Source organism: Diplodia seriata, assembly GCF_021436955.1.
Source record: "Diplodia seriata strain FDS-637 chromosome Unknown scaffold_8, whole genome shotgun sequence".
Lineage (NCBI taxonomy): Eukaryota > Fungi > Ascomycota > Dothideomycetes > Botryosphaeriales > Botryosphaeriaceae > Diplodia > Diplodia seriata.
The window spans coordinates 1,036,579-1,064,565 of NW_027117315.1; the positions used below are offsets into that span (position 1 = coordinate 1,036,579).

Sequence of the window (27,987 nt, forward strand, 5' to 3'; positions counted from 1 at the left end):
ACACGCAGAAACGCGTTTTGGGTTTTCTTTGCAACAGCTTTCTTGGAAACGGAAGAACATGCGGAGACGAGTCTGTTTTACTGGATGAAATGTCTGTTCCTGTTTTTATTTAAAAGCGTAGCCATGGCAATGTCATTTCAGTTCATCGTCCGTACGCATGTAGTTGCCGCGCAGGGAGAAGCATTGATCCGCGGCTGCAAACGGCTGGCGAGGAGGGGGTGTCACGGGTGACGTCTTGCAGCGTCTTCCAAGATTCCGGTCGAGGCATGCAGGGATGCGGTCGCCAGCGCCACCAGCCACGATGCGAGACGGCTGGCAGATGACGTACACGGAAACGCATCATCTGCCGTGTCGCCATAGCACACGTCTGGACTTTGTGACCTGCCTTCCTGCTTTTAGGCCCGCTGCCTAGCGTGCTTCGCTCGTCCGCATGCACAGATAAGCGTGGCGGCAGTCATCTACCTAGCTCTTCCTTTCCCCTCTTGTACATCTCTCTATAGTCACTCAACAGCACCCCCAGCACGCAATCCACCCCCAACGGTCAGAAGCGAGACACCTTTGCACCGCCGGGCACACGCGACCACTGCTGAGTAGATAGACCACATCTCCGGTAATCTCGGTATGTTATAATCCACCTGCTGCTCTCCCCACGCCGTTTGGGTCTCCGGACTGGTCCACCTTTTCTTTCCCATCCAGAACCCCTACATACCCCGCTCCGCAAAGGAAGTAGCGTCGCATCATCTCTCGCTCCAAACTGACCGTCGGCTTCTCCGCTATGGCCTCCATACAGAACATCCCGCCTCCGTCGCCTAGAAAGCAGCGCCTCAGAAAGGTCAAGAGGGCTCCCAAAGACGCCATGGACTGGACCAAGAAGCAGTACAACCAGCAGTACGACCGCTGGGTCCCGTGGCTCGAGGACCAGTACCTCAAGTACTTCACCAAGGACAACAAGGCCAGCTATGCCACCAAGGGTTTGTTCCCCCCCACATCTATCCCATCCCGTTCGATTTTACCTTCTCAACCCCCAACTCATCCGGCCCTCATTTCAGACCAACTCGCCAAAACCAAAGTCACGGGTGACTCGCGCGTCGACAAGCTGCAGGACGACGTTTCCGGCACCGCGGCCGGTCAGATCGGCCAGGGCGGCCTCGCGCAACCCGTCGGCGACCTCTTCAGCAAGGAGGCCGTCAACCGCGCCGAGCGCGGCGGCAAGGACGACCAGGGCGGGTACGTCCCCGCCGATGCGTCGACGACGACTCCCGCGGGCGATGCCCCGTCGCAGTTGAACAAGACTGCGGAGTCCGTGACGGAGGGCGCGAAGAGTGCGACGGGCAGTGTGACGGGCAGCGTGGGGCAAGCCGGGGAGAGCGCGAAGGAGGGGGCCGGGAAGGCGGGCGGGTATTTTGGGGGTTGGCTTGGTGGTGGGAAGAAGTGAGGGTGCAGCAATGACTGCTTGATGGATGGTGGGGTTTGATGATTGTGCGCTAGATTGATATCCCGATGTAGGCAAGCCCCGGGGTTGTTTGGCGGGGCTTGCGACTGGGCGTTTGGATTATGGCCTTTGCTATCTGTTTTGACGGTAATTGAGTGTTCTTGTTTGGTTCTACTGTGGATGCTTGTGAGGAGGCTGCGTGACTGATCCATCACTCATTTGGAACACGGTGTGGACGGTGGCCGCTCTGCCCCCATGTATATAAGCGACTTTTGTTCCGACAGCTCTTTTCCCAATGCCACTATCTCCACTTGAGAGAAACTCATCAAGTCTAACTAACTTTGTCCATACCACAAGATTCCAAGATGTCATCTCTTCAGTCTCTGGGCAGAGGCGATCCGCACATGGCCATCGAGCACCTGAATAACATTATCGGCGCCATTGAAGGTGGAGCATCCAGGGTGGACATTCTCTTCGAGCAGTTTAGCATGCGAGACGTGCTCGCAACGGTGAGAGACACCATCTTCATGCAAATCCAACAAGTATCTTGGAAGAACGACGAGATCGCGAAACTGAAGGAAGAAGTGGCGGACCAAAAAGCGAAAGTTGAAAAATTACTCAATCGGGAATGATGGGTACATAATTTCTTGAGGAGAACAGGGAGAGAAGGCGGGAAATTTGAGTGTGCGACGTGGGTGCTGGTCAATTTGAGAGGCGTTGCAGGAGCATGATGCTGGCAATTGAAAGTGATGGATGCTTGGAAACAGGAAAAATGCTCTTCACTTGAGCAAATGAAGTTACGATTACTCGGTGTGTTCAACTAATGCTGGTGGTCAACATAACATAAGATGTCGTGATCTTCACCACTGACATACATGATGCCCCTGCACCAATACCCTAGCACCTCGTTCTAGTCGCCATCGATCGGTGAACATAGATCTTGGATGCTTTTTTTGCTTTTTTGTTCAGTCAGGGGGCTTGTTGAATCACTTGCCTGTTTGGGGTGATGCAGTGATGGGGGAAACACTACTACGTTTAGCTTCCGGAATGCCGCCGCCCGGAGAGGCATGCGTGACTCGAGCAAACCGCTCTTCAAATTGCATCGTTTGCTGCGGCTGACATTTGTGTTGATAATTTTGTAGTGATGCGCTAGTGCGCGAAGCCTCTTGACAGCGCAAAGAGAAAGCATGATAGCAAGCTGCAACGCAAACGAGCACCAAGCATCAACTTCACCACGCGGGTCGATCTTCAGGGGAGATAAAAGGCGCCTGCCCCTTTATCCAAAGCGACGCATCATCTTCGCCGCCTTGAAATCGTTCCGACGGACCATCCGACTTTCTGCCTACGAACAAACCTTCTTTCCACCTCGCCTACAGATCCCTGCAAGAGAGATAACGGAATCGAAATGGACATCAACAACCCCACTCCCCAAGACCAAGACGACTTCAGCGCCACCAAGCAACGCGCCATCCTCCTCTGCGAGAAATACGACCAGCAAGTCAAGATCTACCAAGGCATGATCCAGGAGAAGGATGAGCAGGTTAGGCAGTTGAAGGATATCCAAGCCGCCAACGAAAGAAAAATCGCGCAACTGGAGAAGCAGCTGGAGGAGAGTGTCGCCGAGCTACAACAACTGCAAAACCATCTTCGCAGATCTGCCGACAGGCATGACAACGAGAGGGTGATCAGGCATGGGAGTTCAAATTGGTAGACTTGGATGGTTGGCAACTGATAGGAAATTTGATGAAATCTGGCTATCTGAGGAAGATGCTGGCTGGAAGGTGCGGACGGGAATGCAAAGCTCGGATTGCCGGACTGAAAGGCGGAGTTTGGGCTGTCATGTCACGATGATTAAACATCATGTGAAGTAGGGTTGGGCTTTGAAACTGATACCGAAGGCCGTTAGGATTCATATTCAAGGGAGATCTTGCACATCAGGTTACCTGTTTAGACGTTGCCTTCCCCCTTGAACGAGGGTATAAGGAAGATTGTTCTTGGGCATGACGCTCTATTGGTAGGTGAAGGCCTGGAATAACCTTGAAGTCGTTCGAATGGAAAGTCTGTGCTCCTGCCGAGACTTGCGCTTCTAGAACTCAAGAGGGAAGTCAACAAGTGATCATGGGCGTCTCGAGTAGTGTTTCACGAACATCAATGGTGTCTCGATTTGTTTAAATTGGAATTGGTTGCCCTTTCGGTTGTCCTCTTGTCAAGGTTGGCACCGTCATCTTCTACCGCCACCCAATATTTTACCTAGCCCGCCGGCTTTGGACACCTTAAGAACATCACGATATGTCAGGCTTACCCTTGTTCCACGCTCGTTCTTGCCGCCCGCATGCTCATACTGCTGCGCATTGCCAAGGAGCTGCCAATTGGCTACCGTCTCTGGCCCAAGATTTGCATCGACCTCTACGGGCGGGATTCCGTGAAGTGTGGTGGTGTATGCAGAATGGGTGGTGATCAACAAGGAACGTGGCTCGCACACGATGCGCCGTTTGGTCTGATCTCCGTTCTTCTCCGCAACTAGCCCCTCGCCTTGCTGGTCTGTTTTCTCCTCATCCCTCCCCTCTGCCCATCGTGGTTTTGGCGTCACTTCCAGGACCACCGTACCACCAAGGCTCACCGTGGCAACGACAGGCGCATACGCATCGCCATCCTCATGTGGCATGATACCCTCGCCTCTTCGGTATTCATTGACCAGACAGTGATTGGGTGTGCCGTGAGGAGTGTCTTTGAATATGCCGAGCTTTTCAAAACGCTCGACGATAGGAGCGGGAGAGGTAGTCAGGTAAGGTGGCAGAGGCGCAGCGAGCAGAGTGTTGTTGGCGGTCAGAGTGGAAGGGTGGGCTTGGAGGCGGCGATGCGAAAGGACAGTCCAGCGGTTGGGAGGAAGCTGTAGGCGTGTCAGTCGGAGTCGGTCGGGCGTGCCACGAGCCGTGTACTTTGCTAAGGATCTGCTCTTCTTCATAAGAGGTGATGAAGCTCGGAATGTAGAACATGGAGTCTGGCAGAGCCGAGATGCGCGCAGCAGCAAGCGACTCCGCGCCAAAGCAGGCAGCCATCTTGAAGGCTGGTTAGCGTAGCGCTGATATCACAGATTTGCAGGTGGGAGTGGGGTGGATCTGTGCCATGCGCGCGCGCAGGGCATGGTGCAAACCGAGCGAGGTTGTGTCGGTCGATGTCGCACAAGCTTGAGAAAGCTCCCCGCACCAACAAAGCCCGCGCTCCGACTGCCCCGCCATTACACCATCCGACCTGGCCATTCTCCAACCCCACCTCCGCCTCGTCATCGTCTACAGGCATCACAATGGCACCCAAGGGCAAAGGCAAAACTGGCGGCAAGGACTCCGGCGACAAAGGGTCCGGAAAGCTCAAGCCAGCCACCAGCATCAACGTCCGCCACATCCTCTGCGAAAAGCACTCCAAGAAGGAGGAGGCTCTCGCCAAGCTGCGCGACGGCTCCAAGTTCGACGAAGTCGCCCGCGAGTTCTCCGAAGACAAGGCGAGGCAAGGTGAGTGGCAGACGTGCCTCTCGCGCTGGACTGGGCTGACGACAAGACACAACAGGCGGCTCTCTCGGCTGGAAGACGCGCGGAAGTCTCATGGCCGATTTCGAGAAGGTCGCCTACGAGCTCGAGCCCAGCACCACGGGCAATCCCAAGTACGGCGAGGTCAAGACTAGCGAGGGATACCACATTCTTATGGTCGAAGGTCGGAAGTAGGCGGGAAAGAGATACCCGTGGATGCTGGGAGCACAGGAGCTGGCATGTCTAGCTCAAGCAATCATAATGGAAAGTGGAGAACCGTCACTACCTCGTTCGTCCAGGTTCCCACATTTCGAGCCTGACTACAACAGGGCAAAGGAAGGCACTGTGTCACACGGCAGCCGCAAATCCAAGGGTCCAGCACGACGCTTGGACAGCAGGAAAGATGGGATGATCTGACGCGGTAGTGCAGATGATCTCGCAGAAAGCGGCTAGGAGCGCCGCCTTCTCCACGCGATAAGCAGTGGGCGGGTGTAAACCAGCTGACTCGTTCGCCATCAAGCTGAGGATTTCCGTCATGACTGGGTCGGAAAAGGCCGGGGTGCAGACGGTGGCACCAGGCAGGCGGGCGCGGGAAAGCGGCAGGAACAGCGCTGGAGGCACAACAGAGATAGGGGGATATGCAGGGACTTTTTCCGGCAGAGAGGCACTTGGGCTCCACAGGCGCGGCGCTGGACACGGCTGGAGACAGCCAGTCAGACTTCCAGAAGGCTTCTAGCGCCGTGAGAGGCGGCGGGATTTTCTGAGAAGCTCCGCGGCCAGCCCGCGACGGGGCAGTGCTGGTGCTGGTGCTGGTGCTGGTGCGGGTGCCGGTGCCGGCGCAACGGCGGCTGTTCAGCGGCCAGGCGCATGGCAATGGCGGCGATTATGAGGCGGGCCGCGATTCGTCGGGCTGGGCGAGTGAAACGGTGCTGTTTGCGAGTGACCTGGGAGGATGATCGCGTGCCGGGGCCGCTGCGCTGATAGGCCCGCACGTGGCCGCCGACGACCAGCGCGCCTGCAATCGATTGTGCGATAAGACGCGCCCCTCCACCTTGCCCAGCGCCTACTTACATGTCTGCCGTGCCCGCCGCCCGCGTCCAGCAGCTCTGCATCTTCCGCTGCTTTCGGGTGGTGCCAGGAACCGTCGGCTTCTGACCGTTGCTTGTTGCCGCCTGCGCTAGGAGCCCTAAGGCTGACTCTGACCTGGCTCCAGCCGACACCCCGCTCCGCCGATCCACGCCAGCCCCGAAGCCCGCGGAGGCAACCCGACCATCCATCGCGCTACCACGTCTTTTTCCTCCTTCATGAGCCCGTAGCCCCCTCTTTCCCTCCGCGCAGGCCCGCTCCCACTTCCTCCTCAGCTTCCCACCCCGTACCTTCGCTTTCCATCCCACCAGCGGCTGGCCTCCGCCACCGTCCTTCGAGCCCGCACCGCACAATGGCCCAGCCCGACTCCATCGACGCCGTCGTTCGCACCGCTGGTGACGCAACCTCCACGAGCCTCGCCCGCCCGCCCTCCGATGCCATCCCCATTGGCCGCCCCAAGCTCAAGGGCCGCCAGCGCCTGCTCTTCGGACTGCAGCGCATAGGCTCTTCGCCTTCATTGGCCAAGATGGGCAGGACCTCGTCCGGATACCGAGGCGGCAAGGCCTCCATGTCGTGCGTCTCGCTGTCCTCGGCTGGCTCGCCCTATGGCCATTCCTACGGCAGCTCATGGTCCTCGGAGCTCTCCAACGGCTACTCTACCGCCCCTACCTCCGTTTCCAGCACCCCTGCCCCCGAGGCACAGTATCTGGACAAAGCCCGCATCAGGCTTCTGGACGGCCAGAGCACCCCCACTTCGGTTCCCTTGCCCGCAGACCTCAAGCCAAGCTCTCGGCTGGGAACACCACTCCCCGGCGTCGAGGAAGATTATTTCTCACGCCCGGTGCAACAGCTCAAGAAACCCCAACGGCGTCCCAACTTTAGCTTCTGGGGCGACATGCCCCAGGAACTTCGCACCGAGATCCTCAGCTATCTGAAGCCCAAGGAAATTGTGCGCTCCTCTTCTGTCTCCAAGCAATGGCACAGAATGTGCTTTGATGGCCAGCTGTGGGCCCGTCTGGATGTATCGGAATTTTACCGCGATATTCCGGCCGATGCTCTGGTCAACATCATCACTACCGCTGGGCCCTTCGTCCGCGACCTGAACCTTCGCGGCTGCGTCCAGCTGCGCGATCGATGGAATGTCAAGGGTCTTGCTGATGCTTGCCGGAATTTGGAGAATTTCTCCCTCGAGGGTTGCCGCATAGACCGGAGTTCGATCCACTGCTTCCTACTGCAGAACAACCGCCTGGTCCACATCAATCTCTCTGGATTGGCTGCCGCGACCAACTCCGCCATGAAAACCCTCGCAGAACATTGCCCGAAGGTTGAACACCTCAACATTTCGTGGTGCAACAACATCGACACTCGCGGCATTCGTAAGGTTGTTGAGGGTTGCCCAAACCTGCGCGACCTCCGTGCTGGCGAAGTTCGTGGTTTCGATGACGTCGATTTCATGTCCGAGCTGTTCAAGAGAAACACGCTGGAGCGATTGATCCTCACAAACTGCGATAGCATTAACGACGACTCCCTGAGCGCGCTCGTTGAGGGCGTCGACAGCGAAGTAGACCTTCTGTCTGGCCGGGCAATCGTCCCGCCTCGAAAGTTGAAGCACCTGGACCTTACCAGATGCCGTGGACTCACAGACAAAGGCATTGAAAAGCTTGCGTACAACCTCCCCGACCTCGAAGGCCTCCAGCTCTCCAAATGTTCGACCCTCACCGACAGCGCGCTGCAAACGATTTTGCCAAACTTCCCCAAGCTCACACATCTTGACCTCGAGGAACTCGACGAGCTCACGAACGCCACCCTCCAAACCCTCGCTTCTTCGCCATGCCACAACCATCTCGCCCACCTGAGCATCAGTTACTGCGAGCTTCTCGGCGATGCCGGCATGCTGCCTGTCCTCAAGTCATGCACAAAGCTCCAGACCTTGGACATGGACAACACGCGCGTGTCTGACCTTGTCCTTATCGAGGCTGCCGCAATGATCCGGACGCGGAACAAGGCAGCGCGGCCGCTGACTGGCTCAGAGCGTCCGACTGTTGGTCTGCGCCTCGTTGCGTACGATTGCGCCAACGTGACGTGGACGGGCGTACGCGAGGTGCTCAGCCGCAACGCTGAGATCACGACGCCTGCGCGTGGCGCCACGTCTTCTGGACCCACCTACCCTCGCGAGATTATCCAAATCAAATGCTTCTACAACTGGCAACCAACTGTCGAAGAGCATACGAAACGCGTTCTGCGAGGTGACTTCCAGGCGGCAGCGAGACTCGAACGCAAATGGGCAGACTGGATGATGATGAATGAAGAGGCTGGTGTCAACGGCGCGGGTGGACGGCGACGCAGGAGGAGAGCGCGTGAGGCACAGGCGCTGCACGAGGACGAGGAAGGAGGTGGAGCGGGCGTTGGGATTGGAAGGCGGAGAAGGGCTCGCAGCGGCCCAGGTGGTTGCACGGTGATGTAAATGCGCCAGGATGTGAAAGCATGGGCGTAAATGTGTTGATGATCGAATCGGTTGGTATGCGACGCGAAGTTGGATTTCATTGGTTAGCTGTTTTCGTTCGGACTCAGGATACGGTAACATGGGGCACGGTGTTTGGAAGCGTTCTGGAGGACGGCGCGTTGGTAAGGCGTCACTCACTGGAAATCTGCTTGGCTTGTTTTTCTTGGTCTGCTGCTTTTTGCTCTCTCCCTCACTTGTCCCTTCGATTGAACATCTTCTTTTCGCGTCTTCCATGACGTTCATAGCGATGGGGTTCTTTTTTATCTTTCGCTTGCATGCCGATAGCTGAGCTGGGCCCGCATTTTCATGGATCATGGACACTCTTCCTCATCTCTTTCTTCGGACGCCCTCTGACCGGAAAGCATTTGCTTCGTCTTCGTCGACTGGCTGGTGGGACTTTCCTCTCACCGCATTTCTCGGGCTGCTCTTCGTCGTTTTATCACATAGAATGAACAGCGAAGCGCTGGACATGATTGTTTACATCGATATTGTGTCATAGCTAGCAGGTCTACTACTACTACAACTACTACTCTCAGGTACCATGGCATGTGGACTCAAGTTTTCTTTTTTTCTCTGTGGTGGAATTTGAATAGATCGTGGTATACATAGACGTGTCTCATTTCTCCACCCTTCGTGACGTCATTGTATCGCCCCAGACCACTCTTCATCCGTGCTAACTATCATTTCTTTTTGTATGAAAAAGAAAAAGAACTAAGTAATGCGCATATAACCACCGATGGTTTGTTTATTTTGTTTTTACAAATCATCTTCCACGGCCCGCCGTGACTGCTTCTTGTGAGAGACGGGGAATGGAAGAATGGAAGAAAGGATATGTCGAGTGTAACTCCCCAACAACGCTGAGACAGATGCAAGTCAAAACAACCAGAAATAACGTTACTAATTTTTATTTTGATCCGGACTGCATGCCCCCGGCCCGGCCCCCCCTGATACTTGAACTTTTAAGGGTATCTTCCCGCCACCCAAGCTAGTAGATACAAAGAAAATGTAGGGAGAGAACGTAACCTCAACCCCGCCCCACATACGCCGTGTACTCCAGCCCCTCTTCCTCTCTGTACTCAAACCTGCTCTCACTTGTCACCGTCATCATCTCCACCGCCCCATTGACATCCATATGACCATGGACGACACTGCTTCTTCTGCCCACATGCGGCGGACTTGGCGACCTGGCCCCCTGGTGCATGACCGCAAAGCCAACACTATCAGTAGCAGCCATCCCTCCTCTGCCCCTCTCCTCCGAGCTCACCGTCGCCTCCCTGGTGACCTTGATGCCGCCCAACGCGTCGCTGTCACTCCTCCTCCTGACGTTAGCGCTGCCTTTCACGCTCTTCAAAACCCGACCGTCAGCAACCCGCCCGCCACCACCACCCCTCTGCCGCTCATCCTCTCCCCCTTTCTCTTGCACTTCCATGGTGGTGGTGGTAGTACTGTTAGTCTTCACAACCGCATCCTTGACCGACGACGAAGCCGACGATCCATCTGTCGCACTGCCGCGGCCGCTACCGCCATCAACCTCAACAACAGTGGCAAAGATTCTCTCCTTACTATCCCACCCCTCACCCACCACTCCTTCTTCAACGTCATCATGATACGTCGTCGGCAACGCATTGACACTCCGCAGCTTACCCCTCCGAGCCGGCTTCGATAGACTGCTCTTCAGCGGGAGGGAGTTGGCACCGTCTGTGTTGCGGTTCGACGAGGGGCCGTACCGAGAGAGGCCGGACGACGAATAGACCTTCTCGACGCCACGCCGGAAGAGCGGGTAGATCATGGGCGCGTTGCCGATGACGACGGCAACAAAAGTCTCGCGGCAGGCCCAGCTGCCAGCGGCTTGGGCGCCGTTGATGGGGTCCTAGCATTCGATTGTCAATAATGTTGCAGAAAGGAGAGGGGAAAAAGAAGAAAGGCTGACCTTGATGATCAGCGCGCATCGCAGGATGCCGGCCATCATGACGAAGACGCCACCACCGAAAACCAGGATCAGCGACAACTTGCGCTTGATCTCCAGGTTCGCCTTCCACAGCATGGGCATCGGGATGGACATCAGGTATGCGTCCGTCACGACGTTGAGGACGACGGTGACGTAGAGGTCGATCTTCGAGACGGCGGGCTGGCAGTGATCTATAAAGTAACAAAAAGGCTTTAGTAAACGATGTAGAAGTTCGGGAGAATTTTGATGAGGGTTGCAAGGACGTACTGCCAGGATCGGGGTAGATCTGCCAGTTGGCGCTGAACGGCCGGCAGCCCAATAAGATGGACAATTCAGTCGCAATGTAGGTGATGGCTACCAGGACGTAGCCGATCTTCACGCGCACCTCCAGGTGGTGGATGCCTAATCTGTGTGCGTGAAGTTTCCAGTCAGCAAAGATACGTACCCAGGACCAAATGTCGGGAATCATGGGCTTACGTCAACCGCGAGTAGAAATGGCACATGCAAAGCTTCAGCGTCCACAGCAACAGCGTGTATAAACTCCACCCGACCAGCTGTGTCTTAGAGCCGCCGACGCGCAGGTGATACTCGTGTGAGCTCGGATCCAGTGTTCGTCGTTGCTCGTCCGTCATGCCGTTGTTCGCTAGACCAAACCACCAGGCGCCGACGGCGTACGCAGTTGCGGTTTCGAGGGAGTAGATGACCTGCCATAAATAGGAAAGGGCGGAACCGCCCCTAGGCAATCAGTCCAAACCCTTCCACAGAAGCAAAGAAGGAAGAGAAACTTACAGCGGCACCGCACATAAGGTAGTCATCGAACTGAAGGTTCCTCACGCCCACCGAAGTCGTGCGCGCGATGACTCTTAGCGCAATGACGACAATTCCTACGCCAAGCAGCGAGAAAGCCTCGGTTGTGAAAGAGCTCGCCATCCTCGTCTCCTTCCGGGCTCGACACTGTCGTCTTTCGTACACTGCTGTCAAGAAGAGGGAAAAGTGGCGGCTGAATAGCACAGAAACCGGCGACGAAACGGCATCGGAGGACAATAAAAAGAAGGGTTTTGCAAAACGCCGGACAAAAGGGACCAGCCAAGAATCTATATCCGGAGAGGGCCTGTGATGCACAGGGCTGTTGCTGTCTGTTCGCCGCTTTCTCACTGCCGAGAGCGAGTAGGTTTCGGAATGCTCTGCAAGGCGGCGCTACATCGAGCAGTGCGAGACCCTGTTCTACGTACGAAGGGGTAAGGATTTGCGGCTTTGCACTAAGCAACACATGGCGGCTTCATGTTATTGTGGACATGACTCCCGAATCGGGCTCTAGAACAACCGATCATGGGCGGGCTGGGAAAGGGGTGACAGATAACGGCCGCCACTACAGGCAAGCGAGGTGGAGAAATGGTAGAGGCAGTCCAAGGCCAATGTCTGCTCCACTGCCCTGCAGGAAAAGCAATGGTGAAGAAGAGAGGAGCCGAGTCGATGTACTGTAAGCGGTACGGCAGCGGGGCATCACCACCACGCCCCCCGAATCTTGCTCGCGGCAAGTACCTATGCAGGATTGCAGGAGGTGCCGAGGCTTGTTGCGGCGTTTTCCCTCTAGCAGGATCGAGTTGGTGCAGCACTCTGGCCCGTGGGAAATGGCGGTTCGGGAATCGTGGAAGGCGGGGCGTAGATCCGATTAGGCGCCGTGGTGGCGGGCCCACAGGCCCTCGGCTGCGAGCAGACGCGTACTTGCGGGCTCCTTCGCGCCGTACTGTGTATAGCCACGACCGCATTTCGGCCGACAAGAAACCAGATGGGTTTGATGGAGAATGTGCCTTCTGATGCGCTGCAGGGACTGTCTGCTCTGCCCTAGCACAGGACAGGCCCTAGCTAAGAAGCCGGACGCGATCCCTGGCGCTGGGTCGGGGAAGCGTTCCGCTGGACCGCAGGACCCTGGATTTGCTGTGCCGCAACGGCTAATCTTGACCCAATCAGGAAATTGGCCCCCAGTCTGACGGCTGTATCCGTCTGGTACTCGGGTCCCGAACATCCTCCGCGCCGCTGACTTCCCATTTCTTCTTCTCCCCTCTCCTCTCCAGGAAAGAGATAAATCTCCGTGCCTGTCGGCTGCTCTGCCCTGACCCACAAAGAAGCAAGAAAAACCATGGAATGCTTCGACCTCATCGTCATTGGAGCTGGTAAGCCCCGCCGCGCCCCACTCGATCCTTCTCGACCCAGCAGGGATGCATCAACAGCTTTTCGATCTCAACGCGGACGTCGGTCCGTCGAGATCGAACTGGGTTTCTGCAGCCGAAATCTGTCGTCCACTGTTCGCTGACACCTATCTCCAGGCTGGTATGGGCTGGCCGCGGCCAAGACATACATCGAGCTGCACCCGGATGAGAACGTGCTCGTCCTGGACGGCGCCTCCAGCGTCGGCGGCGTGTGGTGCCGTGAGCGGCTGTACCCGGGCCTGAAGTCCAACAACATGCTCGGCACCTACGAGTACAGCGACTTCCCCATGGACACGGCCACATTCGGCGTCAAGCCCGGCGAGCACATCCCGGGTACCGTCCTGCACAAGTACCTGGTCGCCTACGCCGAGCACTTTGACGTCTACAAACGCATCCGCTTCAACACGCGCGTCGAGTCTGCTGAAGAGACCAGCGACGAGGCGAACGACTGGGTGCTGCACGTGCTTAACGTCGACACGGGCGAGACGGCGGCGTTGAAGACAGAGAAGCTGGTTGTTGCCACGGGTATGACGTCTGAGCCAAACGTCCCGGCCTTCGTCGGCCAAGACGAGTTCAGAAGCATGATATTCCACGCAAAGGATTTCGCAGACCACGCCGACACGCTGAAGACTGCTCGCAGCGTGGCGGTGCTGGGAGGCGCCAAGTCCGCCTGGGACGCAGCCTATGCGTACGCTGCGGCCGGCGTTTCCGTGGACATGATCATCCGCAAAAGCGGCCGCGGACCCGTCTGGATGGCGCCACCGTACGTGACGCCGCTGAAGAGGTGGCTGGAGAAGCTCGTCCACACCCGTTTCCTGACCTGGTTCAGCCCCTGCATCTGGGGCGACGAAGACGGCTACGGCAATGTCAGAGGCTTCCTGCACGGCACATGGTTCGGCCGCAAGATCGTGGACACCTTTTGGCACATTCTCGGGAACGACGTCGTCACGCTCATCGGCTTCGACAAGCACGCAGAGGTCAAGAAGCTGAAGCCGTGGCACGATGCTTTCTGGATCGGCAGTGGTCTCAGCATCCTGAACTTCCCGACTGACTTCTTCGAGTTCGTCCGCAACGACACAATCCGCGTGCACCTGGCAGATGTGACGCGGTTGTCTGAGAAGACGATCCATTTGTCAAATGGCGAGGAAGTCAAGGCTGATGCTCTCCTTTGCGCAACGGGCTGGAAGCCGCGGCCGCCGATCAACTTCCTGCCTCCCGGATCCGTTGCTGAGCTTGGTCTACCCTACTACTCCCCCGGTCCCGACGATATGGCCCAGAAAGCGGATGCCGCCATCCTAGAGAGGTTCCCGCGCCTGAAGAATCAGCCGAACATCAGCAAGTCTGAGCGGAGCGCGCGCGAGGATGAGACGCCGAACCAGCCGTTTCGCCTGTATCGCTTCATCGCTCCACTCTCGACCCTTCAAAAGAGGAACATCGCCTTTGCTGGGATGGTCATGACCATCTCCACCTCAATCACCTCGCAGATGCATGGTCTGTGGATCTCGGCGTACTTTGATGGGAAGCTGGACCGTCAGCCGTCTGAGGAGAAGGCAAGCTGGGAGACCATGCTGCACTCCCAGTTCGGGAAGTGGAGGTACCCTTTGGGTTACGGCGCAAGGCTACCGGATTTCGTCTTTGATACGGTGCCGTACCTAGACATGCTTTTGCGTGACGTTGGTTTGGAGGGCCACAGGAAGAAGAGCAAGTTTGCGGAGATTATGGAACCTTATGGGCCCGACGACTACAAGGGCTTGTCGAGCGAGTGGGCGCAGAAACATGGGATTCCAGCATGAGGACTCACGTGTGAGGGTGGTGGGGACAGGGAATCAAAAGCACAACATGTTTAGGCTGGCGGTAGAATACAGCAATAAGAGAAAGGCAAATTCGAGCTTCAGGGTATCCTTAGGAAAAAGTACGTTCGGGCCGCCTGCGGTCGTGTTCCCTCCGGTGAAAAGGGCAGCTTCGCGTCAATGACATGGTGTCCCGCATGTCGACAAGGGGATGCAGTCACACCTCGTGCAGAGCCTATCCACCTCTTCCCGGTGATCGCTCAGCACCTTCAGTGACATGGTCTTGATCTTCCATTCTCCGTCGGCCTTGACAAACTCGAATTCGTAGGGACCACAATAGTCACAATTGGCGGTGGCATCTCCGTCTGCGTCTTCTTTGGCGGTATCAACGCCCATGGACATGGCACTCAGCAATGTTTCCGGCGCCTTTGCGGCTTCGGTCGGCCTGTGATACCACAGATTGGCGGTGCCCGTCGCGCGTTCATCGGGCCAGTGCGGATCGAGGTCCAGATGGACGTCGGAGAAGAAGGTCCTGTCGTACCAGAACGGGGTCATGCCGACGGCGGCGCAGAAGATTTCTCTACGGCCGCGCAGCTGGCCAAAATACTCGAAACTCAGGACGGCATCCTCGGCGAAGATCTCGCTCCAGGTGCGCCAGTCGTGGGCGCTGGCATAGGTGCAGTAGCCACGCAGCAGAGCGGCCAGACAGGCTTTGGCCGTGCGCTCGGCGGCGGCGATTTCGGAGCCGTCGTCATGCTTAGCAGCTCCTGCTGACGGAGACGCCGGGGTCTGGCTGGGGCTGGGCGGCTGATACGCGGTTGGGCGCTGCGGGCGTTTCTTGTTTCGTGGTTCATGTTGTGACGGGGAGGGCGGGGCGGAGGGCGACACGGGCGAGTCGGCCATGGTTGAGCCCGAAGCGGAATGGTTTGCGATCGGAAGCCTCGACGGCGATTGGACGGGGCGGCGCTGTGTCAACGGCAGCGACACGATGCAGAGCTCAGCAGAACAGCGACGCTCATAAATGGAGACTGGCTGGGGTCATGCGCTCGAGATCAGGATGCTTTGCCTTCTGCAACCAAGACGCGGGGAAGGAAGCGAAAGTGGTGCGGAGTGGAGAGAGAACATGGACGCTTTGCGAGTCGGGTGAGAGCTCGTTCGGATGCCTTAAGTTCCCGGCTCCCGTCCTGGCGCTTCCTACCCCGGTTAGCGCCCCTCTCTCTCTCTCTTTCCCGCCCCATCCGCTCACTGCACGCAGCCCTCATGCTGCAAACCATCCCGCTTTCATCGCATCCATCTGCCTACACTATGGAAGTGTCCGTGGAGAACAGGCAGCAGAAATGCGCCTGCCAGTATGGCCGCCCAAGGCCACAACGGCGAAGGAGCATATAAACCTCACAGCTGCTGGCCTTGTCCGCGTGTTCTGGAATCAACATCAGCTCCAACAATGTCGACGGCTCCTCCCACCACTCCGGATTCCATTGCCTCGATCCAAGACGCCATCTCCCGCGTCACCTCCGCTACCGAGTCATATGCCGACATATCCCGCAGATCCTCTTCCGCCGCCGAGACTACTGCAGCCCAGCATGCTCTCGCTCTGGAGGCCAAGAAGCTCCTGCTCGAAGCTCAAGGGCCAATGGGCAGCATGCTTGAGCTGATTCAAACCGTCTGTGGGCCCATGGATTCCTTCACGCACGGGACCGTACTGACGATATCTCACAGGGCTGCCAAACTGCTGTCATCAGGGCGCTGCTAGAGATTGGCGTCTTTAATGCACTCCCCGCAGACGGCACCCCCATGGCGGCGGACGAATTGCTGCCGAAGTTGGAAGTGTCTGTCGACAAGACACTTCTTGGTGAGCTGGCTTGCGCGGCAATCACGGAAAGAAATGGCTAAACTAACAGTACCAACAGTCCGTCTCCTACGCATGGTCACCACTACCGGCCCATTGGCTGAAGTCGACGAGGAGACGTATGCCCAGACGCCTTTCTCCACCATGCTCACCCACCCCGACTTCATCGCCACCTACAAGCACATCATGGACGAGGCCTGGCCCGCCATCGCCTTCATGACCCAGTACTTCAATGCCAACAAGTGGCAGCAGCCCACTGACCCTACCAACACCCCGTACACCTTCGCCCACCGCACCGGCGGTAAGGAGGTGTGGACGCACATCGCCCAGTTTCCTGACCGCCAAAGCAACTCGAATCGTGCAATGAAAGCGCAGGCCTTCGATTCTGTATGGTCCATTGGGCTGTACCCGTTCGCCGAGAAGCTGGCGGAGCTGTCGTCGCACACCGACAGCGACGAAACGCCACTCGTCGTGGATGTGGGCGGCGGCGCCGGCCACACGTCGAAAACGATTAGGGAGCTGTGTGCCGGCGTCAAGGGTCGCGTCGTGCTGCAGGACCTGGCCGAAGTGGTCAAGGACGCACCGATAGTTGACGGTGTGGTGAGCGTGGCGCACGACTTCTTCGCGCCACAGCCCGTCAAAGGTAAGCCCTCTCATCACTCTTTCACATGGCGGACCACTGACCAAACCAAAACAGGCGCGCGCATTTATTACCTCCGCCGCATCCTCCACGACTGGGCCGACCCGTCCAGCGTCGCCATTCTGAAGCAGCTCGCCGCGGCCATGTCCGACTCGTCGCGCGTCGTCATAGCAGAGCAGATCCTGCCGACCAAGAACGTACCCGCCCAGAGCGCCATGATCGACATAATCATGATGACCATGACCGGCACCGAGCGCACCGAGCGACAGTGGAATGAACTGATGGCGCAGGCAGGATTAAAGGTGGAGCGGATTTATAGGACTCCCGGAACGTTGTTTGGGGCGATTGAGGCGAAGTTGGCGTAGAGGATGAACTGATTCTTTTTTCCCCTTTGCGGCGGCGGTGGCGGTGGCGGCGGGGCAACGTGTATGGTGGCGGTGCTGGAGAAAGGAGGTGGGATACACATGGCGATGGACCGAGAGGGGCGGTATATGTATCTCTCTACTCAGAAATACCAGTATAGACTCCACTTTCTTAAACCCCCTCTGATCGCCCGAGTCTTGGCCTTTTGATTGCTGCAAGGGTGTCACGTAAGGCAGTGAGTTTTCCGATTCCCTAAAGGAATGGTACTCACGCAGGACGCCACGTAAAGGCGCAAGCTCATCGTCCGGCTCCCTACACGTACACTTTTTAACAAACCCTATGAATGGTGAGATATGACAACGAAAACATGCAAATAAATGTGACGATGAAGTAGATAGAATAACGAGAAGTATGTATATAGACTGAAGAACAAATATCAAGGTAAATAGAAAGTGTAGCTAGAAAGTATAGATGGAAAAGTAGATAGAAAAGTAGATAGAAAAGTAGATAGAAAAGTAGATAGAAAAGTAGATAGAAAAGTAGATAGAAAAGTAGATAGAAAAGTAGATAGAAAAGTAGATAGAAAAGTAAATAGTGGAGAGGTAAGGGGAAACAGCTTCTTTATACCTTATCCCATGGTATTATTAACGAAGAAATTTTTTGCAGTCTGGTCGAATGTGTTGCGCCACTAGTTGGCGGGGACGTGCGTAGCAACCAAATACCGAGACGTTGTACATATTAGTAGTCAAGACGTTGGCTGCTTTCACTTGAGACACCGCGCGTAGCCCACTGTGCCTGGATTGTGGACCGGATTGATTTACCGACCCTCTTAGGTGCGTCATGATTGAGAAGGACCCAGGTAGCAAACATTCTCAAAGGAACGTTGCTATAGAGCTAGAATGACCACAGGTAAGCTCATGGGAGAACATAGTGTGGCCGTTTTGATGCGACGTCTAAGAGGTCATTCCAAAGGCTATCGCCAATTCTTCCAGGCATGGCAGCGGTAAGCAAGGCGATGGACAGGATCTAGCTGTGTTGCTATGTCTTTTAACTGAAGACAAATCTTCAGGCCGTTCGGCCGCTACAAGATAATGGGATAATGGCGTATATGCAAAGACTTCTATAAGGAAAAGGAAGAGGAGGCACGTGTTGCAGCAGTGGCAATATCTTCGCTGTGAGACAGATCACAGAATCAGTCTCCATTGATGAGATGCTGGATCAGTGTCTAGGGCAACAAATGGAAGACTGGAAACTCCCTGCCTGAGCGTTAGCCCCTCGAGGAACCATTGGTCCATCCATTCAGGGAACCATTTGTATCCGAGTTTGACAGCGGGGAGGAAACCGCAGCAGCGATGGACATGATAGATGCAAAATCCTCTGGTGGCGTCCTTCCTAAGCCGCACTCGGTTGCGACGGAGAACTCCTTGACTACTTGCGAAGCCGTCGCAATTCTGCGGCGTGTTCCCTCCTCATCACCAGCATGAACGACTCCCAAGTACAGTTCGGTTGGACCCAGCTTAAGACTCTTGAGAGGTGCGACGTATTCGGCGTCGTCTCTTTCCTTGGGAACGGGCATGTGAAAATAGGAAATGGGCCTTTGTGTGCTTTGTATGAGAGTGCTCGCCACATCAACGAGAAGCCCCATGTCTTTCGGCTCGAAGAAGTGGCGATGACCCAAGTCGCCATAGCAAAGGTGGATGCCCATCTCAACCTGCGGACTGACGGCGTTCGTTAGGCGTGCGTGCTGTTGATCGAGATGCTCACGGACGGGCGAGAACCACGGCTTAAAGTGCGGCCAAATAGCGCCTTCTAGCATAGCGAATTCGGCAGCGACGTCCCACTGAATGACGAGATCCTCGGGCGGGATAGCCCGCTCGATCTTCCGTAGATCGCGCACAAGAGCAGCTTCGTAGAGCGGCTCGATGGCAGGTTGGTAGGGTTCCGCGATGAGGACCATAGCATTGGGCGGCGTAGGAAGGGAAACCTGGAATTTGACACCTGTCGGAACAGCGCCCTCCTTACGGAGCTTGGCAAAGAGCTCGTATGACTCGATGGCGGCCACGTCGTAGCCGGTGTGAAGCTCGGGAAGAGCCTTCACGACTCGCTGGATTTCCTCGTCGGAGGGAACAGGGGCCATAGGAACGGTGTTGAAGGTCGCGTCATATTCGCGGAGGACCTGGGGAGCGTCCTTGAAGACCCCGCACTGCCAAAAGGTGAAGTTCGCACGGTGCTGCGTCTCGCCGTCTGGGATGCGCCGCAGTCTGCCGGGAAGCAGCTCCACGCTTTTGCGAAACACGTCCTCGGCAGAGGAGAGGCAGACGCTGCCCACCAGGTGGACGCCACGGACTTGAGCGGCAGCCATAGTTGTGGGAATCCGGGGTTATAGAGTTAAAACTTGTCGCAGGAGGAGCCAGGTGTAGGACAGAGTGTGGGGAAGAGTGCAGGCTGCGTGAAGAACGACAGCAGAGCTGGGTACTTAGGCATCACCTCAAAGACCTGCAGGACCCACCGCAGACATAGAAAGCTAGCAGCTGCATTCAGGCGGGGATCACAGCGCAGGCGCCGGGCACGGTTCTTTCTCGCTTAGAAGGTTCCGTGTCGTTAAAGATCACCGGGGTGTCACAGCAGCGTGATGGAAATGCACCAAGAAAAAGAAAGCATGCAGCCTCGTCATGGAGAGAAAGCTCGACTCGGTGCTCTGCGTCGTCGAGAGCGCTCATCGGAGCCACTCATTGTGGACATCGTAGCGTCGATGGTGGCCACGCTGCTGTCTGCGCAAAACCGGCGGGGGTGCTGACGTTGGAAGGATAGGCTGCGTAGTAGCTGAGTCGGTCGAATGATGCATCAAAGGTAGAGTCGACGCTAGCGCAACGGGCGTGATGGCAGCGGGGGGGAAAGGCCGCTAGATAAAGGTTCCTGCCGTCGCGGGCCAGCGCCCGCTAAGGCCGACCGTTTGGCGCGTGCCAGTCACCATGCAGTGCTACGCATCACAAGCATCGACGGTGCTTGACGCTGGATGCTTGTCCGCTGCTTGCAGGCATCATCTTTGAAGCACGAGCACCGCTCAATGCCTTCCTGTGTCGAGCGAATTCGGTGGGGAATGGTCTGCTGCTTCCCCGCCTGGACCTTCCGCGAGCGGCGTCATGATGACAAACGCCGAACACCCTTCCATCCACCGCGCCAGCTCGACGACGTGGTCTATTTCAACGTGCCTCAATCCTTCGATTCTCTGTCCACAAGCCATCACCATGTCCACCGCCGGCGCAACCCTCCCCGATCCTCCGCGCGACGTCGAGTCGATCGCCGCCATCGAGCAATCGCTCGTATTCCCTTCCTTCACGGCCAACACCGCCTGGGAGCTGGGCAACGCCCTTCGCTTCCGCCTGCTTGATTTCCCGACTCCTGCCGTTATCAATATCACCCTCGCCAACAGCGACCAGCTGCTGTTCCACACCGTCACCCGCTCCGGCACTCTCCCCGACAACGACACCTGGGTCGCCCGCAAGCGAGCTACCGTCTTGCGCTGGGGCTTTTCGTCGTGGTACATGCACAACAAGCTTGGGGGCGACGAGGCAAAGTTTGCTGCCAAGTACATGCTGGGCGAACGCGCAGGCCAATTCGCCATCCATGGCGGCGGGTTCCCGGTGCGCGTCAAGGGTGTCGAGGGCATCGTCGGCGTCATCGTCGTCAGCGGGCTGAAGCAAGAATGGGACCACCAGATCATTGTCGAGACGGTCGAGAAGTACCTGAAGAGCCAGTGAAGAGCTAGGGATGTGCCGAGCCCAATGAGGCGCCGAGATAACGTTTAAATTAGACATGATCGCTTGCCAGATGCAGCCTGGTAGCGATGTGGCAGGTATGTCTGCCGACTGTTCAAGGGCTGGCGAGGGGGATGCTCGTAGAATCAGTCGAACTGAGTGTAACCTGTCAGGATTTGATCCTTCTCGAAAGTTTCCCCTGCTGCAAGCAATCGTAGCGATCGCCTCCGTGCTTGTGCTACCGGTGGACGACCAACGGCAACGCCGAGGCGAAGGAGACGCGTATCGTAACACCCGTTTCGGACATCTCCTATCAGCAGCTCCGGCTGCGATTCACGCGTCGGTGCGGGGGCGAAACCCCGGCACGTGTCTCTTGCAGCCCAGCAAATCTCGTCTAGAAAACCCAATTGCAGCTGTGTAAGATCCGATGTGGCGGGGTTACGCATGTGGAAGGTGTTTCTGCAGTGGTGAGCCCGCGGTCTTGGTACTTGGCTCGCTGCCGAAGCTTCCTCTTGTGTGGCTCTGCCGAGATGGCAAGGCAGCTTTATCTCGTGTATCAGCTTCACTCATGCCTGCCCACTCTTCTTATCTCTGGTCGCCAAGCGGCGGCAGATGCATCGAAGCATTGCAACGTCCCAGCCTGTCGCAGTTCCCCGTGCCTGTTTGGACCGTCGGCCCAATCAAGCCCGGGGACGTCAACCACACCCCCGGTCTCTCCGCTGCCACCGCTCGCAGGGTCGGCGCGCTCGCTACCTAATGCTACACGCCTCTATCAGTAAACCCTGTCGCACGCCGCAGCCCGCCAGCCCGGCTGCCCGGCTGCTCCGTCCGTCTCAGCGCTGGAGGCCCCTCCGCCAGTATCGCTGCGGCGATGCTAGTTCCATATTAAGATCGATCGCTAAAGCCTGTGTCGCCTGCGGTATGCACATATAAGACACTCCCAGGGCTCGCGTCCCGGTCGAGTCAGCTCCGTCTTTTTCTCCCCTTTGCAACTCTACTCGCGCAAGCTCCAACCATCGACAATGGAGACCTCCAAGGAGAAGGTCGTCACTCCTGACACCGACGGCAAGCCCGGCAGCATTGTCGAGGCCGATGCCCACTCGCTCAGCCATGACCATGGTGCTGAATCCGAGCTCCGCCGCATGCTTGGTACCCGCCACTTGACCATGATCGCGCTTGGCTCGTCCATCGGCATGGGCTTGTGGCTCGGCAGCGGCACCTCTCTCGTCAACGGTGGCCCTGCCGGTATCTTCATCGGCTATGTCCTCGCCGGATCCATGATCTGGTCCGTCTCGCACTCCATCGGAGAGATGGCCATTATGTATCCCTTGCCGTCTGCCTACGTGCAGTGGACCTCCAAGTTCATCTGCCCGTCTGCCGCGTTCGCCTTGGGCTGGTCGTACTGGTTTAGTTATGTGATTACCATCGCCAACGAACTTGCTGTAAGTGAAATCAAAGCCCGATGGAGAAACGTACACTGATCACCGCTCTTCTACAGGCCGCCAACACCGTCCTGAGCTTCTGGACCGAGAAAGTGCCCATTGCTGGATGGATCACCATCTTTTGGATCGTCCTCATCGCGGTCAACGTCGGCGCTGTCACACTATTTGGAGAGGTTGAAGTTGTTGCATCGACCATCAAGTTTGGGTGGATCTTTGTTGTTATCATCTCCTTCATTGGTACGTCTGCAAGGTGGGGAATCCGGTAAGGAACGGGAATATTAACTGTTGGCTTAGTGATATCTGCCGGCGGAGCGCCCAACCACGATGCCGTTGGTTTCCGGTATTGGAACTCGGAGCCTTTCACGAATGGCTTCAAGGGCTGGTTGGCCGTCATGCCCACCTGCATTTTCGCAATGTCCGGTGGCGAGAATTCCGGCCTTGTCGCGTCCGAGATGAAGAACCCAAAGAAGGCCGTCCCGCACGCTGTCAGCTCCATCTGGGTCCGCCTTGCACTCTTCTACCTTATGGGCTCCTTGATGGTCACTATCACGGTTTCTCCTGAGAACCCCGATCTGTTCGGTGGCTCTGGCACCAACGCCTCGCCCTTCGTCATTGCCTACCGCGACGCTGGCCTACAGCCCATGGCCCACATCATGAATGCTGTCATCTTCCTTTCCGTCATTTCGACCGGATCAATTTCCGGATATGGCGGCTCCCGTACTACGATGGGTCTTGGCCAGCTGGGCATGGCTCCTAAGGTTTGTCGCACCAAACGCCATGTGATGAATGCGTGAGACATAGGCTAATGCGGCCGGCACAGATTTTCACCCGCGCGGATAAGACAGGTCGCCCATGGGCCGGCCTCATCTGCACACTCGGTCTCGGAGGTGCACTTGCGTACATTAACGTTAGCGAAACCGGCGCGGAGGTCTTCACTTGGTTCTCCAACCTGACCTCGCTGTTCACGCTTTTCGGCTGGGGCAGCATCTGCCTCTCGCACATTCGTTTCCGCCGTGCTTGGGCCATCCAGGGGCGCTCACCCGCCGACTTGCCCTGGAAGTCATGGACCTTTCCTTACGCGGCGTGGTGGGGTCTGTCCTGGTGCATCATCCTCATCATCGTTGAGTTCTACCTCGCCGTCTCCCCGCTCGGCGGAACGCCCAGCGCCGAGAACTTCTTCGCCAACTATGTCTCCGTCATCGTCATCCTCGTCCTCTATCTGGGGGCTCGCATCTACAACCGTGGACCTTGGTGGCAGGATCTGTCCAAGGTTGACCTCGACGTAGGCAGGCGCTTTTACATCGATCATCTTGATGAGGAGGTGGCAGCCGCGAAGAAGAGCACGAATCCGCTCGCCAAAGCGGGCAAGGGTGTTGTCGGTTTCTTTGGTGGTGAAATCTGAGCGGCGGCGTAGAAGGGATTTGCAAGCTATGAAAAGACATCATTGCACCGGCGCGTTTCATGGGAGGTTGCTCGGCGTAGAGGAATGGATTCTTTAACAATGATTATTGATGATTGGCGGCCACTTTGTGTTTTGTGCATGCATTTCGGTCGTGAGAATGGACTCCGCATATCTTACACGTCCATGTGTGGGATAACCATGGCCCAAGTAGCCGATTACTGGCTCAACTTCTGGGTTGCAATGCATTTGCGGCTCGAAACAAGCTCCTTTCCGTTCCGGGTAACTGGCACGTGGGCGGTGTGCCATCTGGTATCGGCGGAGTTATCGGCGAGGCGCCATCGGCAAAACCGCGGCCGAGCTGGAGCTCTCGATCGTCATAGAATCGCATCGGTAATCAACGCTGGAGGCAAGCAGAAGACCTTCTGTCTCCATCGCTGCACCGCCGCCGCCCCTACATCTGCATCTGCGAGGCGTGCGCGTCGTCTCTCTTCGCAGCCATCTCATTCTTTTCTTTTGCCGCTGCGCATTCGCTGCGCTCCCGCCGCCCCCGCCTAATTTCCATCGCCGTGCATCTCGCCTGCCCGCCACGACATGCTTTACAGCCAGAACCTTCCATGGCGGGCAGCTCTGCGCCAGGCCTCGCGCCAGCCTAGTAGTCTCGTCCGCATCTCATCATCTAGCCTCTCTGCCGCCTCGCGCTCCTACCATGGCACCGTAATGCGCGGAACGCCACTGTCCCCGAGACAACGTCCCATTGCTTCGCTCTCCTCGCGCCACTTTGCAACTACTCCTGCGCGGAGGAAGGAGAAACCGCCGCCCTCACCCGCGGATGAAGAAGCCAAGCAGAAGGCGGAAGAGGACAAGAAGAAGGACCAGGAGAAGTCGGCCGAGTCCGAAACCGGAGCAGACGCAAAATCCAAGACTCCGGACCCGATACCTTCGAACAAAAATGAGCAGGGCGCGGCAGCTGGAGCTGGTGGGCAAGGTGGCGAGGCCCCGCCGTCTAGCGGCGAGGGCGGAGGCAAGAAGCGCAAGTCGGAGCGTTCTTTGCAGAAGCCGTCGGTGCCGGAGGTCTACCCGCAGGTCATGGCCATCCCAATTGGCAAACGCCCGCTGTTCCCTGGCTTCTACAAGGCCATTACAATCAGGAACCAGCAAGTCGCCGCTGCGATACACGATATGGTTCAGAGGGGCCAGCCGTACATCGGCGCTTTCCTGCTGAAGGACGACGACGCCGATAAGGACGTGATTGAGAGCGCGGATGACGTGCATGAGGTCGGAACCTTCTGTCAGATCACCAGCGCATTCCCCGTGCAGGGAGAGGAGCCCAGCATGACTGCCGTCCTGTACCCCCACCGCCGCATCAAGATGACCTCTCTGATTCCTCCGAACCGGGTGGCGGGCGAGGCCGCAGCCAAGGCTGAGACGACCCCGGCGGAAGCGACCGAAGGAGACCAGCCCGCAAAAGACCAGCCCGCGCAGGATAAGAAGGGTGATGTTGTGGCCAGCTTCGAGGAGGGCACTGCGGACCAGGCTAAGCAGGTCGCGCAGTACGAGCCAACCTCATTCCTGAAGAAATACGAGGTCAGCTTGGTCAATGTCGACAACCTGACCGAGGAGCCTTTCGAAAAGAAGAATCAGAACATTCGCGCTCTTGTCGGCGAAATGGTCAACACGTTCAAGGAAGTCGCGGCGATCAACTCGCTTTTCCGGGACCAGATCTCGACGTTCTCCATGAGCCAAGGTGCCGGCAACGTCGGGGATGATCCCGCAAAGCTGGCTGACTTTGCTGCTGCTGTTGCTCAGGGTGAATCCCATGAACTGCAGGCTGCTCTTGCATCGATGAACATTGAGGACCGGTTACACAAGGCTCTACTAGTGTTGAAGAAGGAGTATATGAACGCCAAGCTACAGGACAAGATATTGAAGGATGTCGAAAAGAAGATCTCTAAGAAGCAAAGGGAATACTGGCTGATGGAGCAGATGCGTGGCATCCGCCGGGAACTCGGCCTCGAGACGGATGGCAAGGATAAGCTCGTGGAGAAGTTCAAGGAGAAGGCAAACAAGCTGGCCATGCCCGAGGCTGTCAAGAAGGTCTTTGATGAGGAGATTAACAAGCTCGCGCATCTCGAACCTGCCGCATCGGAATTCAACGTTACCCGTAACTACCTGGATTGGCTCACTCAGATTCCTTGGGGTCAACGGAGTGCTGAGAACTTCGGGATCCAGAATGCCATGAAGGTCTTGGACGAAGATCACCATGGCCTGAAGGATGTCAAGGACCGCATTTTGGAGTTCATCGCCGTTGGCAAGTTGCGTGGCACCGTGGAGGGCAAGATCCTTTGCATGGTTGGCCCGCCCGGTGTGGGAAAGACGAGCATCGGCAAGTCTATCGCACGGGCCTTGAACAGGCAATACTACCGCTTCAGCGTCGGTGGTCTCACCGACGTGGCAGAGATCAAGGGTCACAGGAGAACGTACGTCGGTGCTCTTCCCGGACGGATCATTCAAGCGCTCAAGAAGTGCCAGACGGAGAACCCTCTGGTGTTGATCGACGAGGTGGACAAGATTGGTCGCGGCCACCAAGGCGATCCGTCGTCAGCGCTTCTTGAGCTGCTCGATCCCGAGCAGAACAGCTCTTTCTTAGATCACTACATGGATGTGCCCGTCGACCTTTCCAAGGTTCTTTTCGTTTGCACGGCGAACATGACCGATACGATTCCCCGGCCCCTGCTTGACCGTATGGAGATGATCGAACTCTCTGGTTACGTTGCGGATGAGAAGATGGCTATCGCGGAACGCTACCTCGCACCCGCTGCCAAGGAACTGAGTGGCCTCAAGGATGTGGATGTTCAGCTGGAGAAGGAGGCAATCGCTGCTCTCATAAACAAGTACTGCCGCGAGAGCGGAGTGCGCAATCTGAAGAAGCAGATTGAGAAGGTCTACAGAAAGTCAGCGCTTAAGATCATCACGGACCTTGGGGAGGATGTGTTGTCCGAGGATAAGGCTCTCACAGAGGAGGGCAAACAAGCACAGGAAGAAGCCAGCAAAGACAACACCGACGTCAAGGATACGCCGGGAAACATCGAGAACGAGACGACCGAGCAGCCTCGTGTCGCCTTGAAGGTTCCGGACAGTGTTCACGTGCGCATCACGCCTGACAACCTCAAGGACTACGTCGGCCCGCCAATCTTCACGGCCGACCGCCTCTATGACACGACGCCTCCGGGTGTCGCGATGGGCCTGGCGTGGACGCAGATGGGCGGTGCGGCGCTATACGTCGAGTCGATCTTGGAGAACGCGCTGACGGGGGCATCGCGGCCGGGCTTCGAGCGGACGGGCAACCTCAAGAACGTGATGAAGGAGTCGACGGTGATCGCGTACTCGTTCGCCAAGTCGGTAATGGCGCGGCGCTTCCCGGACAACCGCTTCTTCGAGCACGCCAAGATCCACATGCACTGCCCGGAGGGCGCGGTGCAGAAGGATGGCCCGTCGGCGGGCATCACCATGGCGACGAGTTTGCTGAGTCTGGCGCTCGACCACCGACTCGACCCGACCATCGCGATGACGGGCGAGCTGACGGTGACGGGCAAGGTGTTGAGGATTGGTGGCTTGAGGGAGAAGACGGTCGCAGCGAGGAGAGCTGGGGCGAAGATGATTGTCTTCCCCGAGGACAACTTGAGTGATTGGTTGGAGTTGCCTGAGGTAGGTTCTCTATTCCCATCTCCCTTCCATTTTGCTTTCAATGGCTAATTCGCTCCCTTTTTCATAACAGAACATCAAGGAGGGCATCCAGGGCAAGCCCGTCAGCTGGTACTCGGAGGTCTTCGACATCGTGTTCAAGGATGTGAAGAAGAAGGAGGCCAATCAGCTGTGGAAGGAGGAGTTGAAGAAGAAGGACGACAGGAAAAAGGAGAAGGACGAGGATGACGATTGAGAATTCCGACGTGAATCTCATTCCTTCACTAACTGCTGCCCCTCCTGGAGCGAGTTGCCCGGACTGGGGGATTCCAACTTCCCTCTTTCCATTCCCTTTCCTC

General features: G+C 57.0%; 11 protein-coding genes across 11 annotated transcripts; 8 read left to right on the forward strand and 3 right to left on the reverse strand.

Moving 5' to 3' along the window:
• Positions 1-775: 775 nt before the first annotated feature.
• Positions 776-2,064, forward strand: SLS55_007910 (uncharacterized protein; the record flags this gene model as incomplete). The annotated part of the gene is made up of 2 exons (XM_066779325.1): positions 776-1,322; positions 1,790-2,064. The coding sequence occupies 2 exons, from the start codon at positions 776-778 to the stop codon at positions 2,062-2,064; spliced, it is 822 nt and encodes a 273-aa protein (XP_066630129.1).
• Positions 2,065-4,736: 2,672 nt separating this feature from the next.
• On the forward strand, positions 4,737-5,151 carry PIN4 (Peptidyl-prolyl cis-trans isomerase pin4; the record flags this gene model as incomplete). The annotated part of the gene is made up of 2 exons (XM_066779326.1): positions 4,737-4,941; positions 4,997-5,151. The coding sequence occupies 2 exons, from the start codon at positions 4,737-4,739 to the stop codon at positions 5,149-5,151; spliced, it is 360 nt and encodes a 119-aa protein (XP_066630130.1).
• Positions 5,152-6,394: 1,243 nt separating this feature from the next.
• Positions 6,395-8,506, forward strand: SLS55_007912 (uncharacterized protein; the record flags this gene model as incomplete). The annotated part of the gene is made up of 1 exon (XM_066779327.1): positions 6,395-8,506. The coding sequence occupies one exon, from the start codon at positions 6,395-6,397 to the stop codon at positions 8,504-8,506; it is 2,112 nt and encodes a 703-aa protein (XP_066630131.1).
• A 1,364-nt stretch (positions 8,507-9,870) lies between these two features.
• Positions 9,871-10,962, reverse strand: SLS55_007913 (uncharacterized protein; the record flags this gene model as incomplete). The annotated part of the gene is made up of 4 exons (XM_066779328.1): positions 9,871-9,890; positions 10,190-10,415; positions 10,476-10,684; positions 10,761-10,962. The coding sequence occupies 4 exons, from the start codon at positions 10,960-10,962 to the stop codon at positions 9,871-9,873; spliced, it is 657 nt and encodes a 218-aa protein (XP_066630132.1).
• A 1,671-nt stretch (positions 10,963-12,633) lies between these two features.
• Positions 12,634-14,496, forward strand: SLS55_007914 (uncharacterized protein; the record flags this gene model as incomplete). Its single annotated transcript, XM_066779329.1, has 2 exons — positions 12,634-12,667; positions 12,821-14,496. The coding sequence occupies 2 exons, from the start codon at positions 12,634-12,636 to the stop codon at positions 14,494-14,496; spliced, it is 1,710 nt and encodes a 569-aa protein (XP_066630133.1).
• A 174-nt stretch (positions 14,497-14,670) lies between these two features.
• Positions 14,671-15,512, reverse strand: SLS55_007915 (uncharacterized protein; the record flags this gene model as incomplete). Its single annotated transcript, XM_066779330.1, has 2 exons — positions 14,671-15,300; positions 15,507-15,512. 2 exons carry the CDS (start codon positions 15,510-15,512, stop codon positions 14,671-14,673), a joined length of 636 nt encoding a protein of 211 aa, XP_066630134.1.
• Positions 15,513-15,937: 425 nt separating this feature from the next.
• Positions 15,938-17,347, forward strand: SLS55_007916 (uncharacterized protein; the record flags this gene model as incomplete). Its single annotated transcript, XM_066779331.1, has 4 exons — positions 15,938-16,156; positions 16,213-16,345; positions 16,404-16,985; positions 17,040-17,347. The coding sequence occupies 4 exons, from the start codon at positions 15,938-15,940 to the stop codon at positions 17,345-17,347; spliced, it is 1,242 nt and encodes a 413-aa protein (XP_066630135.1).
• Positions 17,348-18,612: 1,265 nt separating this feature from the next.
• SLS55_007917 (uncharacterized protein) lies at positions 18,613-19,707 on the reverse strand (the record flags this gene model as incomplete). The annotated part of the gene is made up of 1 exon (XM_066779332.1): positions 18,613-19,707. One exon carries the CDS (start codon positions 19,705-19,707, stop codon positions 18,613-18,615), a length of 1,095 nt encoding a protein of 364 aa, XP_066630136.1.
• Positions 19,708-20,491: 784 nt separating this feature from the next.
• SLS55_007918 (uncharacterized protein) lies at positions 20,492-21,106 on the forward strand (the record flags this gene model as incomplete). The annotated part of the gene is made up of 1 exon (XM_066779333.1): positions 20,492-21,106. One exon carries the CDS (start codon positions 20,492-20,494, stop codon positions 21,104-21,106), a length of 615 nt encoding a protein of 204 aa, XP_066630137.1.
• A 1,019-nt stretch (positions 21,107-22,125) lies between these two features.
• SLS55_007919 (uncharacterized protein) lies at positions 22,126-23,947 on the forward strand (the record flags this gene model as incomplete). The annotated part of the gene is made up of 4 exons (XM_066779334.1): positions 22,126-22,545; positions 22,602-22,782; positions 22,840-23,303; positions 23,366-23,947. 4 exons carry the CDS (start codon positions 22,126-22,128, stop codon positions 23,945-23,947), a joined length of 1,647 nt encoding a protein of 548 aa, XP_066630138.1.
• A 717-nt stretch (positions 23,948-24,664) lies between these two features.
• On the forward strand, positions 24,665-27,884 carry PIM1 (ATP-dependent Lon protease pim1; the record flags this gene model as incomplete). The annotated part of the gene is made up of 2 exons (XM_066779335.1): positions 24,665-27,652; positions 27,723-27,884. 2 exons carry the CDS (start codon positions 24,665-24,667, stop codon positions 27,882-27,884), a joined length of 3,150 nt encoding a protein of 1,049 aa, XP_066630139.1.
• Positions 27,885-27,987: the final 103 nt, after the last annotated feature.